Here is a 17953-nt window from a genome sequence, read left to right as displayed (position 1 = left end):
TCCAGTCTACGCTTGGCATTGCGCATAGGGATTTTATGGCTTGTGTGTGGCGGCTCGGCCGTGAAAACCCATTTCATGAAGCTCCTGACGAAGTTATTGTGCTGATGTTGCTTCCAGAGGCAGTTTGGAACGCTGTAGTGAGTGTTGCAGCAGAAATACGATTTTTTTTTTGTGAGCTTGTGTGGACTACCACTTTGCAGCTGAGCCGTTGTTGCTCCAAGAGGTTTCCACTATACAATAAAAGCACTTACAGCTGACCGGGTCAGGTCTAGCAGGGCAGAAATGTGAAGAACTGACTTGTTGGAAAGGTGGCATCCAATGACGGTGCCACGTTGAAAGTGCCTGAGCTCTTCAGTATGGGCTATTCTGCCAAGTTTGGTGTGGCCGAAATAGCCGACCCCACTAATTTAAGTTTTGTATATATAGTGTTATTTCAGGCCGAGGAACCAACTAGCATCAAGTTGTAGAATCCTGAACTTCCCCTTTAACAAATGTTAAGTTACATTTTATAGCATCTTACAGTAAATTGAAAAAACATGAGAAAAAAAAAAGGCGAGTGAAAGACGTGGGAGCCAATTTCATTTTTTTTATTTATTCAGAGGCATTTGACAAGTTGAGCTGTGAGGGGGGTGAAGGGGCAAAAGCATGGTCGCAGGGAGGGGGGGGTATCATGCTTAAACCAGAATACTTTTCCAAAAACTGATTCCCAAACCCAGTCCCTCTTTCCCACACAAACATGATTTTCCACATTACACATCCAGGAAATGCTAACCGAACAAATTGTTATCAAATCAGCAGGCCAATGTAGCATCCGTAAAGACATAAAAAGGTAAGAAAGAAGACTGGCTTAGTATTTATTTTTAGTCTCAAACCAGAAACAAAAAGGCAGGTCCTTTTTTTAAACATTTGTTTGTTACTTATCGTCCAGTCATTGAATCCAAAAACTTAAACCGGTGAATTTGACCTTTTTTTCACGAAAAACCCAGGCAAGAAAGTTCAATACATGGAAGCCACACCATCAAAAAGAAAAGCAGAAAGAAAAGCAAAATCTTGAGGATTTACAATCAATTAAGCTAAGAGTATTATAAATATATATAAACACTGGCAAAGGAAATATCTGAACTTTTCCATTATTCGTTCAAATTCTAAAGAGTACATGATTTATTTATTTTCATTAATATCTGGGAAATCAGAAGGGGGACAGTGGGAGAATAACCCTAAATCTAACAAATAGAAGTTTGTCTCTAATTCAAATGTATCTAAAGAGGTAGATAAAAAAAAACAGGTGGAGAAAGGGAGGGGGAAATAATAAACGTCACTTGTGCCCCTCGTGGACATCAGCGCGAGGTTGAACCGCGTGAGCACGCACGAGCCCATGCAGAGAAGTGTTCCTGGGGGGACTGAGGTATCGCAGCGAGCGCGTGGGCGCTAGGCGGGGTGAGGGCGGTGCCACCACAAACCCCCCTCAGCTGAGGTAGACAGCGTTCTACTGTGGAAGCATGGATACACACGAGCACTTTTACCACAATCAAAACATATTTACATTCTGCATGAAATCAAAAAGAAAGGAAAAACTTGGTATAGTATTTCGTTATCGTGTTTTTTTAACTTTTTTTTTACTTATCTTTCCCATCCCAATCAAGGTAAATTTAGTACATTTTCTTGTGTGCATCTTGGATTTTTATGATGAATAACAATTGAAACTTCTCTCACTTCAATCAAGATTGCAGCTGCTGGTTAAACAAACGCAACCTTCAGTTAACGTAGTTTCTATAGCAAAATAAGCATCCGTCAGTGTGACTCCCCTTACTTTCACCATGCAGTGAATGACACTAACGTAGACCGACTGCGGCTACTGGGGCCACCGCACATGGCCAAGCTCCCTCTGAAAAAACCCTAGTCAGGCTGTGGACTGCACTTCAGCCTGTCACAAACCTGGGATGACTTCCAAATGGCACCCTATTTTCCATGTTGTGTACAACTTGGAGCACTATAAGGGAAATGGGGTGCTATTTGAGACTAGGATGATGTAATAAAGCAGGTAAGGCCTAAGCAGGTAACAGAAATACAACTGACAACAGACAGTACTGCTCTAACATGTCCATTTCTATGGAGGCTACAGAGAGAGAACTCAGTGTTCAGTCCCCTCCATTTGTGTGCTACCCATTGCACTTCCAGGAAGGCAAAAGGAAAAATCATTGTGTGAAAAATGTAACGTACCGTCAACAAATAGAATGTCAGAATCCCAAAACTAAACGGCATTGCTGCAGTATGTACGGTTGGCATTATTCAGCATTACTCTAATATATTCATTGTTTGTAGTTTTCATTAGATGGTGGATACACCTCAGGAAAACTGAGGCAATTTCTTCTCTCGATACTCCCGTCAGCAGCCAACAGTTTGGTGCCAACTCTGCCCTGGGCTCTATGTACAGAGACTCTATGAACAGGGCCACCGTCGACAGACATTGTACACGTGGCCGCCGCCGGAGAGCGCTAGAGTTGAAGGCAAGGTCAGTTGGCAGCTGACCAAATTTTAAATTTTCTTAAAAAAATAAAAATGTTCAATAACTATTAGCTTTATAAAGTATACAAAATACCACAAAGCAAAATAAAAAAGAAAGGAACATTTTTTTCATATATATAATTATTTTCTTTTTCTCTTCATCTTCTTGAGGTACTAGAGATCCTGAGGTAGTTCAGTACAATGCATATTAAATTGGTTCTCCTGGCCAACACCGTTCAACACGTCCCTTAAGTGTTAATGACAGTGTTATCCTCGCCTCTAAATATATTTTATATATCTATAAAATGCATCCGAATTTATAAAATGCCACTATCAATAGCAGGACAGGGGTGCCCTGTTAGACCACCACCGGGGCCCCTGTCCAATCAAACACCAGAGTATTACCCCGAGCCCCGCCCCATCAAAACCCCTCCCCCCAACCTTTCTCCATCCTACAAGGACTCAGAGCAATGCCTTTTTCTTTCCAAAGAAAACTCGGGAGAGAAAGTTTCAACCAACTAAACAAACACTTCATCCAGGTCAAAAAAAACTAAAGTTAAAATAAAAAGGTAAAAACAAAAGTCAAAATTAACAGCCATCATCAACATGTGAGGTGGTTGAGTGTGTTACCACACCAGGGAGGTGACAGGAGGGAGTTCATTATTATTTCTTCTTTGTGTTTTCTAGTGTACAAAAACAAAAAAAACATTAAAACAATTAAGGAACCAATCAGGACCGAGGCGAGGGTGAGCAGGGGGTGAGGGTGGGTGACAACGTTGGAACCCTCAAGTACATTCTCACAGAGATGCAGACAGGTGTGGCGATGGGTTGGGGGGTAAGGTCTCTTATCCAAGCTGTGGTGTCGGCCTGGGGGGGGGGTAGTGTCGGTCAAGGAGCTCGTCGAGAAGGGGGTAGTGTCGGTCAAGGAGCTCGTCGAGAAGGGGGTAGTGTCGGTCAAGGAGCTCGTCGAGAAGGGGGTAGTGTCGGTCAAGGAGCTCGTCGAGAAGGGGGGTAGTGTCGGTCAAGGAGCTCGTCGAGAAGGGGGTAGTGTCGGTCAAGGAGCTCGTCGAGAAGGGGGTAGTGTCGGTCAAGGAGCTCGTCGAGAAGGGGGTAGTGTCGGTCAAGGAGCTCGTCGAGAAGGGGGTAGTGTCAGTCAAGGAGCTCGTCGAGAAGGGGGTAGTGTCGGTCAAGGAGCTCGTCGAGAAGGGGGTAGTGTCGGTCAAGGAGCTCGTCGAGAAGGGGGTAGTGTCGGTCAAGGACCTCGTCGAGAGGGGGGGGTGGGGGTAGTGTCGGTCAAGGAGCTCGTCGAGAGGGGGGGGTGGGGGTAGTGTCGGTCAAGGAGCTCGTCGAGAGGGGGGGTGGGGGTAGTGTCGGTCAAGGAGCTCGTCGAGAAGGGGGTAGTGTCGGTCAAGGAGCTCGTCGAGAAGGGGGTAGTGTCGGTCAAGGAGCTCGTCGAGAAGGGGGTAGTGTCGGTCAAGGAGCTCGTCGAGAAGGGGGTAGTGTCGGTCAAGGAGCTCGTCGAGAAGGGGGTAGTGTCGGTCAAGGAGCTCGTCGAGAGGGGGGTAGTGTCGGTCAAGGAGCTCGTCGAGAGGGGGGTAGTGTCGGTCAAGGAGCTCGTCGAGAGGGGGGTAGTGTCGGTCAAGGAGCTCGTCGAGAGGGGGGTAGTGTCGGTCAAGGAGCTCGTCGAGAGGGGGGTAGTGTCGGTCAAGGAGCTCGTCGAGAGGGGGGTAGTGTCGGTCAAGGAGCTCGTCGAGAAGGGGGTAGTGTCGGTCAAGGAGCTCGTCGAGAAGGGGGTAGTGTCGGTCAAGGAGCTCGTCGAGAAGGGGGTAGTGTCGGTCAAGGAGCTCGTCGAGAAGGGGGTAGTGTCGGTCAAGGAGCTCGTCGAGAAGGGGGTAGTGTCGGTCAAGGAGCTCGTCGAGAAGGGGGTAGTGTCGGTCAAGGAGCTCGTCGAGAAGGGGGTAGTGTCGGTCAAGGAGCTCGTCGAGAAGGGGGTAGTGTCGGTCAAGGACCTCGTCGAGAGGGGGGGGTGGGGGTAGTGTCGGTCAAGGAGCTCGTCGAGGGGGGGGGGTGGGGGTAGTGTCGGTCAAGGAGCTCGTCGAGAGGGGGGGGTGGGTGTGTAAGGTCGAGGAGGTCGTTGAAAGTGGGGGTGGGTGTGTAAGGTCGAGGAGGTCGCCGAGAGTGGGGGTGTACAGTTGGGTACCCATGACCCTTAACCCCTGAGATGAGCGCGTTGTCCCTGCCTGTGTTTCCCCTCTGGTCTCTGCTCTGGTCTGTCTTTGGGGGCGGTTCTGTCACTGGCCCCCCCTGGGCCAACCGGACACCCCCCATCTACTTCCGGGAGGGGCGGGGGAGGGGGGGTCCCTCCCCGCGGGGTGAGGGTTTGGGCTGCTGTTGTCGTCTCACCTGGGACAATATCTCCTGGATCTTCCTCTGGGCCAGCTGGGGAGGGGTAAGAGGGCAGAGGTCAGGACACGTCATCTGACAATGACATGCACACATCCATTGCGTCTAAGGTGATGAGTAGAATTAAGAATTCATCAAGCAGCAAGGTTAACGACGGCTGCAACTGAAATAGCACCCCAATAGCATCCCTTTATTACAGAATGGCACCCTATTCCTTCCTTCCTTAAGTAGTGCCCTATATAAGGAATTGGGTGCCCCTTCAGATGCAGCCATTGATTAATGCTACAAAGAAGTGAAACAGTATGGTGGACAATCCTTACATAACAAGCAGACATTGTATACATTTTACACCCCCATTCACCCTACAGTCCACAACCTTACACTCAGCTTCATTCATACTGTGCACATAGCATGAACCAGCCTTTTAGCTCACTAATCAGAGCTGACTGGGATGAATATGGACTCATTCTCTCTCCCCGTCAGAAGACACTGCCTTGCCCAGTGACGGGGTGGAGGAACATCCTGTTATCATAGCTCCTCCCATCTGATCCCTTCAGAACCACATGACGTGCAGAGGGGTAGATTTGGAATTGGGCAACAGTATTAGTACTGTAGTGAAATGATTTCAGACATACATTTTAATTAGTTTTACGCTCCTTTACTTTATTTCCTCATGCTTGTTTTTGATCTACTTAATTTGTTATTGTTTTACTGTAAAGTGAGTTGAAATTTAATTGCACTTTAAAGTTTCATTAGTGTAACATACCTGGCTTGCATAGAAGTGTCCAGTGATTTTGACAATGACCTGGTCGTTCTCGTCAGGTGTCTGGTCTCTGGGGACCACCACCTCAGCACTGGTCAAGTTCTGCAACTCATTCACCTGAGGGGGGGGGGGGGGGGGCCGAAGGAAAGCGAGAGACAGAGCAAGCGAGAGACAGAGCAAGCGAGAGACAGGGCAAGCGAGAGACAGGGCAAGCGAGAGACAGGGCAAGCGAGAGACAGGGCAAGCGAGAGACAGAGCAAGCGAGAAATTACCAAATTAATAAGTATTTTATATTATGGCCAAAGTAATAAGTGGTGTATTCAATTATTCTGCAGAACTTATACATTTTGCAACAGTAAATTGCAGTGATCACACACACAGACCGGCCTCTGCGTACCGTTTTGCCTCCCTTGCCAATGACGCGTCCAGCGGCGAAAGAGGGCACCTTGATGTGAGCCTCTAGCTTCACCTCCTCCTTCGGCCCAAAGAAGTTCTCCTCCTTTAGCTTCCCAAAGATACGACCCTGAGCCTGGAACAGGGCAGACATCACACTGGAGTCAGGAAATGACAACCCTTGATTGAAGCTGCAGAAGCATCTTTATCGAACTGTAAATACCTGCTTTATTTGAGGTCATTTACTTGACAGGGACGATGGACATCAATCAACATTTCTGTAACTGTACCAGAATTAGCCAGCTAGCTAATTTTCAATTGTATAGACTACCGTGTTTATGGGAAAAAGGACAACACTTTTTCTCTGGTGCGGTGGGCATTGGACAGAAATAGCATGGCTGGAGAGCACGGTCCTGAGGGCTCCTACCTTGAACTGGGCCTCTGGTGGTCCAGCAATGATCACCATCCTCTGCTTGGTGTCCATACCTTCTGGAGGGGCTACCTGACAGGAGGAAAATGACACGTGTTAACACATCTGCACACACACACACTTTACTTGCTCCAATTACTGCCCACTGCTTCCCTTTACCCCATCAGGGACGCGTCAGAACAGCCTGAAGGAGGCGCCACCCAATCCCAATCTGAACCCTAACCCAATTTGCACTTCTGAGATGATTGATGGGTATAAGCAACAAACAAATTCATCTGAATGTTTGAAGCAAAAATGAAAATACCTGGTTTGCATCTACGACACTGACTTCCTCTGCACTGATCTGAAATGGAGGGGATGGTGAAGGAGAACAAATAAGACGAGAAGCTACTTTAAGTTGACACGCAGCTCAAACCCCCCTGTGAGTTAAGTCCCTCACCTTGATGGAGGCTCCGGCGTAGCGGGACAGCTGCTTGATGTGTTGACCCTGTTTTCCAATGATCGCTCCGACCGCCAGCGCCGGGATGAACAGATGGACCGTCTCCGACTCCGGCTGCCCCTGGCCCTGTGGAACAGTAGAGGCCACAAGACAGTAATGAGATCCCAGTGAGACCACAACAGAGCAATTCTGACCGCAAGGAGACCACAATCAGGCCTGGCAAACCACGATAGCAGCCCAGATGAAAGTGACCAAGCAACAGATGCAGCGACACAGGAAGAAGGATCCTCACAGGGGCTCGCATCACAAATGGAACCCTATTCCTTATTTAGTGCACTACTTTTGACTATAGCCATATAAGCCCTGGTCAAAAGTAGTGCACTATACATGGAATAGGGTGCCATTTGAGACAGCCAGGGAGACTGGAAGCAGAGCTGATGGGAAGTTTCCTAAGGGCTTTATTAACAAAGTTGTAACTCATATTTACCAGTCAAATCTAGGCCAATTCAAATCCCCTCAGTAGCATATAGAATCACAATAGCACTGCATAACCATGAAAGAACTGAACACACAGTATTGAAGAGGTTGAACACAACTAAACAGATCGCAACTTCCAATGTGGACTGTGTCCCAATTATCTCTCCTTTCTCACCAAGTGAGAACTTGTTCACTTCCTGTTATGGATTAGAAAGAAAAAGACTGATATGGAAATTCCCTCCTACCCATGACAATACAAATCCAATGCTTTTAAATTTGTGGGAAGTAGTGATCGAATGCACATTTCAGGAGGAATGACAGATTGGGACGCACCCAGGGCATAAGAGAACCACCGACTCTAGAAAGATGCGCAAATCTGTAGCATCCAGTGCCTAGTTCAGGTAAACACAGCATCCCGAGGGTTCTCCGTTTCTCTGCAGCAACTGAGCATATCTAACTAATCCACACAGTATATGGATGCACCACTCTGATAATTCCTTTCAGATGGAAGTCAGAATGCTTGGCCCTGCTCAGTCACTCCTCAGCGCTTCCACAGACACTGTAGAACAGATTGTATTGACGATGACCTGTAGAAAACTGTGTCCGCTCACTGCACATGGCTGGTGTTAGAGAAAAGTGGGTGAGATCTTTTAGATGAGGGGGCAGGAGGTATTAATATTATACATTTAGTGCACACATATGGCTCTGGTTGAAAGTAGTGCACTATATAGGGAATAAGGTGACATGTGGGACAGAGCTGCTGGGACTGCTAGTTTTAATCTAGAGGATGTCATCAAATCATTACACTTCAGTCATCCAAATCCTGGGTCACATTCAGAAGCCTCCAGATGGGAACAAACGTTTAAGGAGGCGGTTCCAGATTAAACTGTTCAATAGACAGGTGTCCACTTGAAAACATTTGCCCCCATTTGTAACCTTCTAAACACACAAAGGTGTTCAATAGCTGCTCTTTTGTCAGCTGAAGACTTGAGGGCCCAACTAAACCCAGCAGACACTGGGGCCCTCTGGGACTAGGGGCCCCTTCCCAGCAGGTTTCAGAGTAATGAACTTAAACGTGTTGTGCCCTCCCTAGGGGTCAAATGTTACTGCGAGCCCTACCTTGTTACCCTATCCGGCAGCGAGCAGCCAGAAGCCGTGCAAAGCACTGTGGGAAGGGAGACTTACAGAGACAGGCTGGCTGCTCGCTGATAGCACAGATGCCCAAAAAGGCCCTTCACCCCCGAAGGAACTGCTCTATAGGAGAGAATAACACAAAACCAAGTCACTGTCGTGCCCCCAAATGGCTGCACTAAGGAGAGAGGAACACAGACAGGGTCACTGAAAGATCCAAAATGGCTTCAGTCAGAGGTTGGTCTGTTTTAGGTTTCTTCTTGCAGAAATTCAGTAAGGAGGGGGCCATCCTTAAGCGTCACCAAGAGGCCCTGTGGAGTAGACCCAGGGAGGTAGGCGGGGTGGGGAAAGGTCCAGACACTCACCCCGAATGAGGAGTAGCCACCCTGGGCACCGGGAGGTGGGGCGTTGTGTCCCATGGAGGGGCCCATACCTGGAGCACCACCAGGGAACAAACCCAAAGCATTCAGGTTGAGTCCTGGAATCAGGTTAGACTGGAGCTGGGGATAGACAGAGCGAGAGAGAGATGGACAGAGGAAAATAGAATTACTACCAGATAAAAGTTACTAGAAAAAGAAAAAAAACTATCTCAGGGAAACCAGTCGAATACAATGAAAGGCTGAGAGACGGCACACGCAGGTCCGTAGCAAGTAGTTAAACATCACGTTTCTATACCTTCACTGTTATTTCAGTGATAAGAAAAATATCTCCCAGGTGTCGTTCCAAATGGCGCCCTATATAGCACACAAAAGTAGAACACTGTAGGGACACTACTCTGGATTCTTTGGTTCTACCAACCCAGTGTGCCGTGCCCAGCGTGTGAGAACAAGGACCTACATTCATAGCAGCCACGTCGTTCTCATACGACTCCCTGACCTTCTTCATGACTTCCTCCTCGGCGCGGGAGCAGGCCTCGATAGAACCCTTCACTGTGATGGTCCTCTCAGGGTTGTACAGGGTCAGGTCCTGGAGACTGGAGGAGAAGGACATCCATTACCACCTTGTGTGTATTGTGATGGGAGACTGACCTTGTGTTCGTTATACCCTAAAGACATGAGGATTTTGTCATTGGTGTGTTTTGGGATTATTTTAGAGGTGAATTTGACAAGACTAAAATGTACGCGTGTGGCATCCAGTCATTTTGATAACAATGGCTTGTGTTCATCAGTTAAGGGTGTACAATGGCGACCTGTCATTCAGGGCAGGTGGGTCACAGTTTGCAAACAATGTAAAAAAGAAAAGATTGATCCTTGAGTTAATCAATCCGCATACAAACATGGTCTCTTAAGGCAGCGCCAAAATGCCTAGCTCAATGCTTTCTGTGGTGGAGGGGCAGCCACCGGAAATAGTGCGGAGGCGTTGGTAATGTTCTCTCATTGCTCTGTGATTGGCTCAGTGTTGTGTCACTCACGGGGATACTACGCACCGCAGAATCTACGCAGTTTAAGCCCCCTTGGGTGCAGCCCTAGACTTGCATTAGAAGTGGCCATCCAAGAAGGCTCAAGGCCATTGGTCACAGATAAAATAACATGAAATCATGTTATAGCTACCATAGCTTTGATTGGACTGATCATGTCAACATCATACTTTCAAAATCTTAGCTAGCCAAGCAGTCATCATCATGAATCCTTTTCAAATGAAGAGAAATTATAAAAATCGGTGCTCATTGGCCATAAACATTACACAGCGAGTCAGAAATCACAAATTCAACAATGAATGGTTTGGAAGGAATCAGCGGCTAACTGCCAGCGTCACAAAGCAATCACTATTTTGCTTCCCTTGCCTGCTATGTCTAAGGATTTTAAAAACTGTCCGAAAGGGTCTCTTCTCCAAGTTTAAAAGGATAAACATTCACATGCAACACCATGGACCAGAAAAGGTTGAATATATTAGCCATGCTATCAATCCTGATTGGCTTCTGCTGGGTTCAAAACTGGGAACTCAGAAATCTCAGACTGTGTGTTCAAGACAACTGGGAACTCTTGGGGGACTAGCTCCGACTGGGAAAATACATTTTGAACGGTCATCGAACTCAGAATTCCAAGTCGGTACTCGGGTCTCTTTCTAGAGGTCCAACTTTCCAACCTGAAGAACACTGACATCATGATTCAATCCCCCAAGTTCCCAGTTGTCTTGAAAACACCATATATACAGAGAATGCCACCACTGATGACAAGGTTTGCCCACAAGGACAGCTGCGCACTGCACAAAGGTGAGTCCAAAAAGTTGTCTTGTATGTTGCCGCATAAATGACGTAATGCCAGGGAGATGCGTATACTATAGCTAAGAAAGTAATATTAAGTATGGTGTGTAGTAAGCTGTTAGTAGCCCATGTGTCTCACCCTAAGAATTTGGTCCCTCTCCACCTCAGAACTTAGCCTACACGGTTTTGACTTGGTGGTGCACATATAGCCTTGGCCAGTTTTACAGAAATGTCTTAGTTTACAATTGTAAAAGCTTTATCTACTTACATACCCCCGTTATTTATTATTTTCTGACTTTGTACAGGGAGAATATTGTAAGAACACCCCATGTTCTGAATTATGTCGCTGTCCATTTCAAAAGGTGCTGAACAAAATAGGCATAGGCCTATTGTAGTCCTTAGCTTGCTCATAGTGTCAAAATAACAACTTGCCTCTTATCCACTCATCGTCCCCTAATGCCATACTTTGTCTATCACAATTGTTATATAGGTCTCATTAGTATCTGATTTATTTTTGTCAATGTTGGAATTATACAATTCTTTGTGTATTATAAAAAGCTAATGTGCTTTTCTAAATGAGGGGGGGAATACTATGTCTTTGGGTCTGTAACCATGTTTGCCAGTGAGTTCAGTAATAGACCCATGTAATTCCAGTTGATATTGCGAGGGTTATTTGGTTTGTACAACGTGCTGTCTATAAAAGTGGATCCTTGTGATTGCATTGTCCTTTTTAGACCACATAGGCCTAATAAAATACTTGAAGCAGTAAGCTAACCACCTCCCGTGAATTAGAGTAAAGTTAAATTCACCAAGATGGAGGCCTTATCTGAACAAACACCTGAATTTCTGTCTGTGTCCATTTTGAAAGTGCTGAAGGAAGACCTCCCTCGTCGCAGCTCGTTTGCTTGCACTTGCTTATAGCCTACTTAAAGATAAGTGTTAATGATAAGAATAAACTGAACACAAATGTAATGTTTGTGTATGGTTCAAAAGTCAGCTCATGTCAGCATTCGTTATTAAAGGAGAACGCAGTTTTATGGAGTTACATAACTCCACAAGGAGTCAGCAGAAACCATAATTATTTAATCAAGTCTGCCATATCAGCTATGGTTATTAAAAAAAGGCTGTATATGAGGCTGAATGAACTGCTTTGCTGCCAGACAAGGCTCCACTGATACCCAAGTGTAGCAATGTTAAGGATTCACTCCATGGTGCTGAAAGGAAAGCTCTGCTGTTGGGACAGCTTTATGTTGGCCCTAACAGTTTGTGGGCACCGTTTGTCATGTTATAGTACAATTAATGGATTGTTTAGTGTTGTGGATTCGCTGGCATGCATCAACAACCAAAATTGGTTGAGTTTGCCGCACCAAGATTTACATGCTAAAAATCGACTTTATAATTTCAGTAGTCAGAGAAATTAGAAGTTCTGACTTTGGGACGCGTGTGGTCATCTTACGGGGAGATGGTGATCTTGGTCTCTGTGTCCACTTCAATCTTTTTTAGGTTCCGTCCTTCCTTCCCGATCAGTCGGCCCACAAAGTTGTTGTGAGCCAGAATCTTGAGTGGAATCTCCTCAGTACTGTTGATAGAGAGGAGAGGCAGAGCGAGAGAAAGTGTGAAAGAGCGAGAGAAAGACAACAGGAGTTAATTGTTCAAGTCGAAGAATAATTAAAAGTGGAACTGACGTTTTAGCAACATGAAATCTTATTAAAATCTGATCATATACTTGGTTAACATTGACAAGTGAGCAAGTCGTCATTTTCACGTTTTCATAAATTCATAGAATGTTTGGGAATGACAGAGCAAGGCATGTGAAAATTCAATAGCAATACAGAGGGAAAGCAGCCCTACGGTTGAACAATTAATAGACACTGCAGTAAATAAAACCATCCGTCTTGTCCAGGACCGGAGTCTACTCAGACTGGTAGGCCACAGCCAATCCGAGCCACAGTAGGCCTATATGCAAATAAGCTTTTGCAACACGGGCCTGCCATCATTCACTTTAAACTGGACTGTGTGTTTACAGGCAGTAGCAACAGCGTGACTTTAGATTAGAACACATTCGCCAAAAGCCACAAATTACACTGAATGGATTTCTTAAAATATCACGAGTCCTCTTACATTTCGGAACTTCACAGTCCTATTGATCAAACAATAATGAAAAGGTAGTCTATCCCTCAGAACAGAACAGTTTTCTTTTTACTTTATTTTTAAAGCTGCCCAGAAGAGGACATCATTTTTATGGGCAGAGGCAACTCGTTCCACTCTGAGGCTCCAGTATACAAGAAAGTACCTTTCCCAGCATTACTCCTGAACCTGTATAAGCACACATTAGCAACACCTGATCTGGTGCTGTGATTGTGTGCATCCCTAACATGGGGAAGTAATCAGATATCTGGGCGCAGAACCATAAATAATTCTGTAAACCAAACCCAGTCTAATCTGGGACACCCTAGTCTCAACAAGCAGCCAGTTGAGTTCCTAAAAGCAGCTCCTGTATCTGGAGCTTCCCCTTCAGAAGCTTAGATAAACCACCAAACCAGGAAGTACTAGCGTAGTCAAAATGGCATTGAATGAAGGCAGTAGCTAGCACTCTCATGGAGTCCTTATCAAACAGCTTGGACCTTCTAGCCAAAAACGTAGTCCTGGCATTAACCTTCCCCGTCCTTCTGCAGCTTCCCTGGCAATGCATGCAAATTGTCCCACGGTTTGACAACTGAATGGGAACTTGCCAGCTCTCCCATTTGATCGACGCCAATACATTTGATTGACCACTGCTAACTGTGGATAAGTCGTTCAGGGTCAGCATAGCTACTGTAGCTAGCAAAGTGATTCACATGTTTTACTAGCAACCCAATTGACACCTGCATCCCTTCCTGTAGCCACTGAAAAGCGATATGAGGGGGGAAAGTTGGTCACACACCCACTCCGTATTTTTAGCTTGCTAAATAAATAATGAATGCAGAATTGCTGTATGGTGCACTCAATATCTTGTAGTTGAGTAACCAGCCTAGGCTACTGAACAAATGTGGCTGTAATATGTTTCTCCTTTGCGTGGTGTTTTGTTGCAGGTTTAGTTCTTTGCTTATTCATCTTCAAGCTATAAAAACTGAAGCCAGACGGCAACATTTTAATAGGCTAGCTAGGACTGTGGCATGTCTGTACACCTTGCCGCGTGCTAGAAACGGGACACACGAAAGCAGCGCAATTGAAGTTGAATTCACCGATGCGAGCGCAATCAGGCGAATCAGTATATGACTCAACTGTTGACTAATTTATACTCGCTTGTGTGTCCCATTGTCCTTTAGTAGTAATTTAAACCCGCATCTGAATCCTTTATCTTTCAAAGTTTCAATAACCAATATGAAATTGTTCTGGCTGCATTTTCTGCAGGCTACAGCAGTGACCCTTCGGCACAGAACCTCGTCATGGACATTTAGCCTACAACACGTTTAAACATTTGTTCCGGCAGAAGAGTCGGTTAGTGCTCTGGCTGGCTCGTGTGTGTCTGGGAAGAGGGTTGTGTGTGTGGCAACGCAATGCCCGTTGGTGTGCAGCAGGTTGGCAGTTTTTGCTGTGACTTGTAGTGCAGTGCAACGTTGGCTGTATGGTTGTGGGCCAAAATGAATTAACCAAAATCATTGCGGTGTTGTGCCGAAGATCCCCTCCTCCCCCACAATTCTTCAGTGCTGCGACTTACTTGCTAGTTGAGATTTCTGATCACGTTAAGTTGCGTTTCATTTAACTTAGGTCCATTTGTCCGCGGGGGAGGCACTAGTAATGTTTGCAGTTTTTGGTTTGGCTATTTGTTTCAAGTGTATTCGTCTATAAATAAATCTCTTTGCCAAAATTCGTCATCTCTCCCATGTCTTAGTCAACTAGTAGTTGTTCTGAAACATGTATTTCTTGCCTACATTTTACTCCCTCTATGCTTAACACATTAATGATACATTTGGGTTGCCTATCCTGACGTGAAGTCTGTTCTATAGAAAGTATTTGACTCGGTGTGCCACAGAAAGTATTTGACTCTAGCCACAAAATTAAGGAAATTACAAGGGGGATAGGATTTCGGCAAGGCTTTTTTCTTGCCTGCCAAAATCTTCCACCCCCTTCTAATATCCTTCATTTTGTGGCTAGAGTCACATACTTTCTGTGGCACACACAGTACTGGTCAACATGAGCTACCAAAATTATTCTGAAGTGTGCAAGGCCCTGCAGTCCCGACATAGAAGGGGGGGGGGATTTTATCAGGCAAGAAAATGGCCTTGCCGAAATACCCCTCTAATTTCCTGACTAGAGTCAAATACTTTGTAGCACAAAGAGTGAAATACTTTCTATAGAACAAACTTCACGTCAGGACAGGCAACTGAAATGAATGTGCGTGTACCATTAAACAGAGGGAGTAAAATGTAGGCAAACATTTCAGAACTACTAGTCAAATAAGACATGAGATGAATTTTGGCAAAGAGATTTATTTCTAGACTGACACTTGAAACAAATAGCCAAACCGAAAACTGCAGACCTTACTAGCTAGCGCCTTACCCCATGATCAAACAGACATAAGAAAATGTAATTAAAACGCGATCTGAAATCAACCAGCAAGCAAGTCTTTTCACGTGAAAGAGGGGGGACAAATCTGTCAGGGGGTTGATTTTCTGGACAACACCGGGCTGGATAGAAATGTGTCACGCCTTGGTTGACACATGCGCTAGCCTATTACCCATGTAATGACTGACATGTGATCGTTGCCCTTGTTAGCTGGATTGTATTTGATTGTATTACACGGAACCCAAACCGGCTGCGCGCATGCACCATCGTGCATACATTAATTTCTATAAACCAATGAGGGAGAGGCAGGACTTGCAGCGCGATCTGCGTCAGAAATAGGAGTTCTATTTTAGCCCTTGGTATCGCAGACGCTCGTTGGCGCGCGCGAACAGTGTGGGTGCAATAATGGATTTCTAAATTTATTTTTTCGACGCTGACCGGACACGTCGCGTGCCTTTCTATTTCTGACGCAGATCGTGCGTCAAGTCCTGCCTCTCCCATCTCCTCATTGGTTTATAGAAGCAAGTACCCACGTGCCAACTCATTGGTTATACCCACGTGGGTGATTGAAAGACGAACTGTTTTGCAGGTTGTGGTAATACTACGAAAGTGTAGATGCCGATCACCATATAAGTTCAAAGATGAAAAAGCCAGGAAGGAGGAGAGATGACTAGAAACAATTCGGTTGGCCGTTTTATGTGTGGATTAATTGTCAGAGTAGAGGACCTTGTGCATTTCAGGTAACAACTCAATGTTTATATCCCAGGACAAATTAGCTTGCAACAGCAAGCTAGCTTAATAGGACGAATTAGCTAGCAAGTGCAAGCTAACTAGCCATACATGTTTAATGATTTTCGACCTGTCCCCAAATTAATGTTATTGGTAAAGACCTGCGTGTCTGATTGCGTTTGGTGTAGGGGGACAAAATAAATGTATGCACAATAGCGCACGCGCAGCTGGTTTGGGTTCTCTGTTAGTTACAGACATCAGATTTGTCCAAAATATTGAGTCATTGAAACAGTGCATCCCGAATGGAGGAAGCAAACAATGTACCAGGCCAGCTTTGATTTACAACCTGATAGCTAAACATTTGACTACCAAAACATTTATTGGTGAATAACAGTACCAGTCAAAAGTTGAAACACTCATTCCACAGTTGATTTTTTCGTTGTATTATAATAGTGAAGACATCAAAACTATAAAATAACACATATGGAATCATGTAGTAACCAAAAACGTGTAAACCAAAATATATTTTGCATTTGTGAATCTTCAAAGTAGCCACTCTTTGCCTTGATGACAAGTTAACACTTGTGGCATTCTCTCAACCAGCTTCATGAGGTAATCACCTGGAATGCATTTCAATTAAGAGGTGTGCCTTGTTAAATGGTATTAAAATGGAAAGAAACTCCATAAATTGTGTTTGAGCCAATCAGCTGTGTTGTGACATGGTAGGGTTGGTATATAGAAGATGGTCTTTTACCAAATAGGGCTAAATCCATATGGCAAGAACAGCTCAAATAAGCAAAGAGAAACAACATTCCACCAAGTGACTCGGTCTATAATATTTTTTTTTTTAAGTGGTCAGATGAAGCAGATGCTAAACTACAGGACTGTTTTGCTATCACAGACGAACATTTTCCGGGATTCTTCCGATGGCATTGAATACACCACATCAGTCACTGGCTTTATAAATAAGTGCATCGAGGACGTCATCCCCACAGTGACTGTACGTACATACCCCAACCAGAAGCCATGGATTACAGGCAACATTCGCACTGAGCTAAAGGGTAGAGCTGCCGCTTTCAAGGTGTGGGACTAACCCGGAAGCTTACAAGAAATCCTGCTATGCCCTGTGATGAACCATCAAACAGACAAAGCATCAATACAGGGCTAAGATTGAATCATACTACACCAGCTCCGACACTGGTCTTACGTGGCAGGGCTTGCAAACTATTAGACTACACAGGGAAGCACAGCCGTGAGCTGCCCAGTGACATGAGCCTAACAGATGAGCTAAATCACTTCTATGCTCGCTTCGAGGTAAGCAACACTGAGGCATGCATGTGTGCATCAGCTGTTCCGGATGACTGTGTGATCACGCTCTCCGTAAGCCAACGTAAGACCTTTAAACAGGTCAACACACACAAGGCTGCGGGGCCAGAAGGATTACCAGGACGTGTGCTCCGGCATGTGCTGACAAACTGGCAGGTGTCTTCATTGACATTTTCAACATGTCCCTGATTGAGTCTAATACCAACATTTTTCAAGCAAACCACCATAGTCCATGTGCCCAAGAACACAAGGGCAACCTGCCTAAATGACTACAGACCCGTAGCACTCACGTCAGTAGCCATGAAGTGATTTCAAAGGCTGGTAATGGCGCACATCAACACCATTATCAAAGAAACCCTAGACCCACTCCAATTTGCATACCGCCCAAACAGATCCACAGATGATGCAATCTCTATTGCACTCCACACTGCCCTTTCCCACCTGGACAAAAGGAACACCTATGTGAGAATGCTATTCATTGACTACAGCTCAGTGTTCAACACCATAGTACCCTCAAAGCTCATCACTAAGCTAAGGATCCTGGGACTGAACACCTCCCTCTGCAACTGGATCCTGGACTTCCTGACGGGCCGCCCCCAGGTGGTG

General features: G+C 45.5%; 1 protein-coding gene across 2 annotated transcripts in view; it reads right to left on the bottom strand.

Moving 5' to 3' along the window:
• Positions 1-571: 571 nt before the first annotated feature.
• Positions 572-17953, bottom strand: part of igf2bp3 (insulin-like growth factor 2 mRNA binding protein 3) — a 41124-nt gene continuing 23742 nt past the window's right edge. For both annotated transcript variants that reach the window (XM_014178375.3, XM_045709240.2), the window contains 9 exons: positions 12201-12323; positions 9379-9514; positions 8907-9041; positions 6934-7059; positions 6799-6837; positions 6492-6566; positions 6069-6200; positions 5675-5788; positions 572-4944 (listed from right to left, as the gene is read on the bottom strand). In XM_014178375.3, coding sequence (XP_014033850.1) covers positions 4834-4944; positions 5675-5788; positions 6069-6200; positions 6492-6566; positions 6799-6837; positions 6934-7059; positions 8907-9041; positions 9379-9514; positions 12201-12323 — 991 coding nt within the window. In that variant the 3' untranslated portion in view covers positions 572-4833. The remainder of the gene's footprint in view (positions 4945-5674; positions 5789-6068; positions 6201-6491; positions 6567-6798; positions 6838-6933; positions 7060-8906; positions 9042-9378; positions 9515-12200; positions 12324-17953) is intronic.

Source organism: Salmo salar, chromosome 27 (assembly GCF_965601325.2).
Source record: "Salmo salar chromosome 27, fSalSal1, whole genome shotgun sequence".
Taxonomy (NCBI): Eukaryota; Metazoa; Chordata; class Actinopteri; order Salmoniformes; family Salmonidae; genus Salmo; species Salmo salar.
This window is presented reverse-complemented; position numbering and strand designations above follow the sequence as displayed.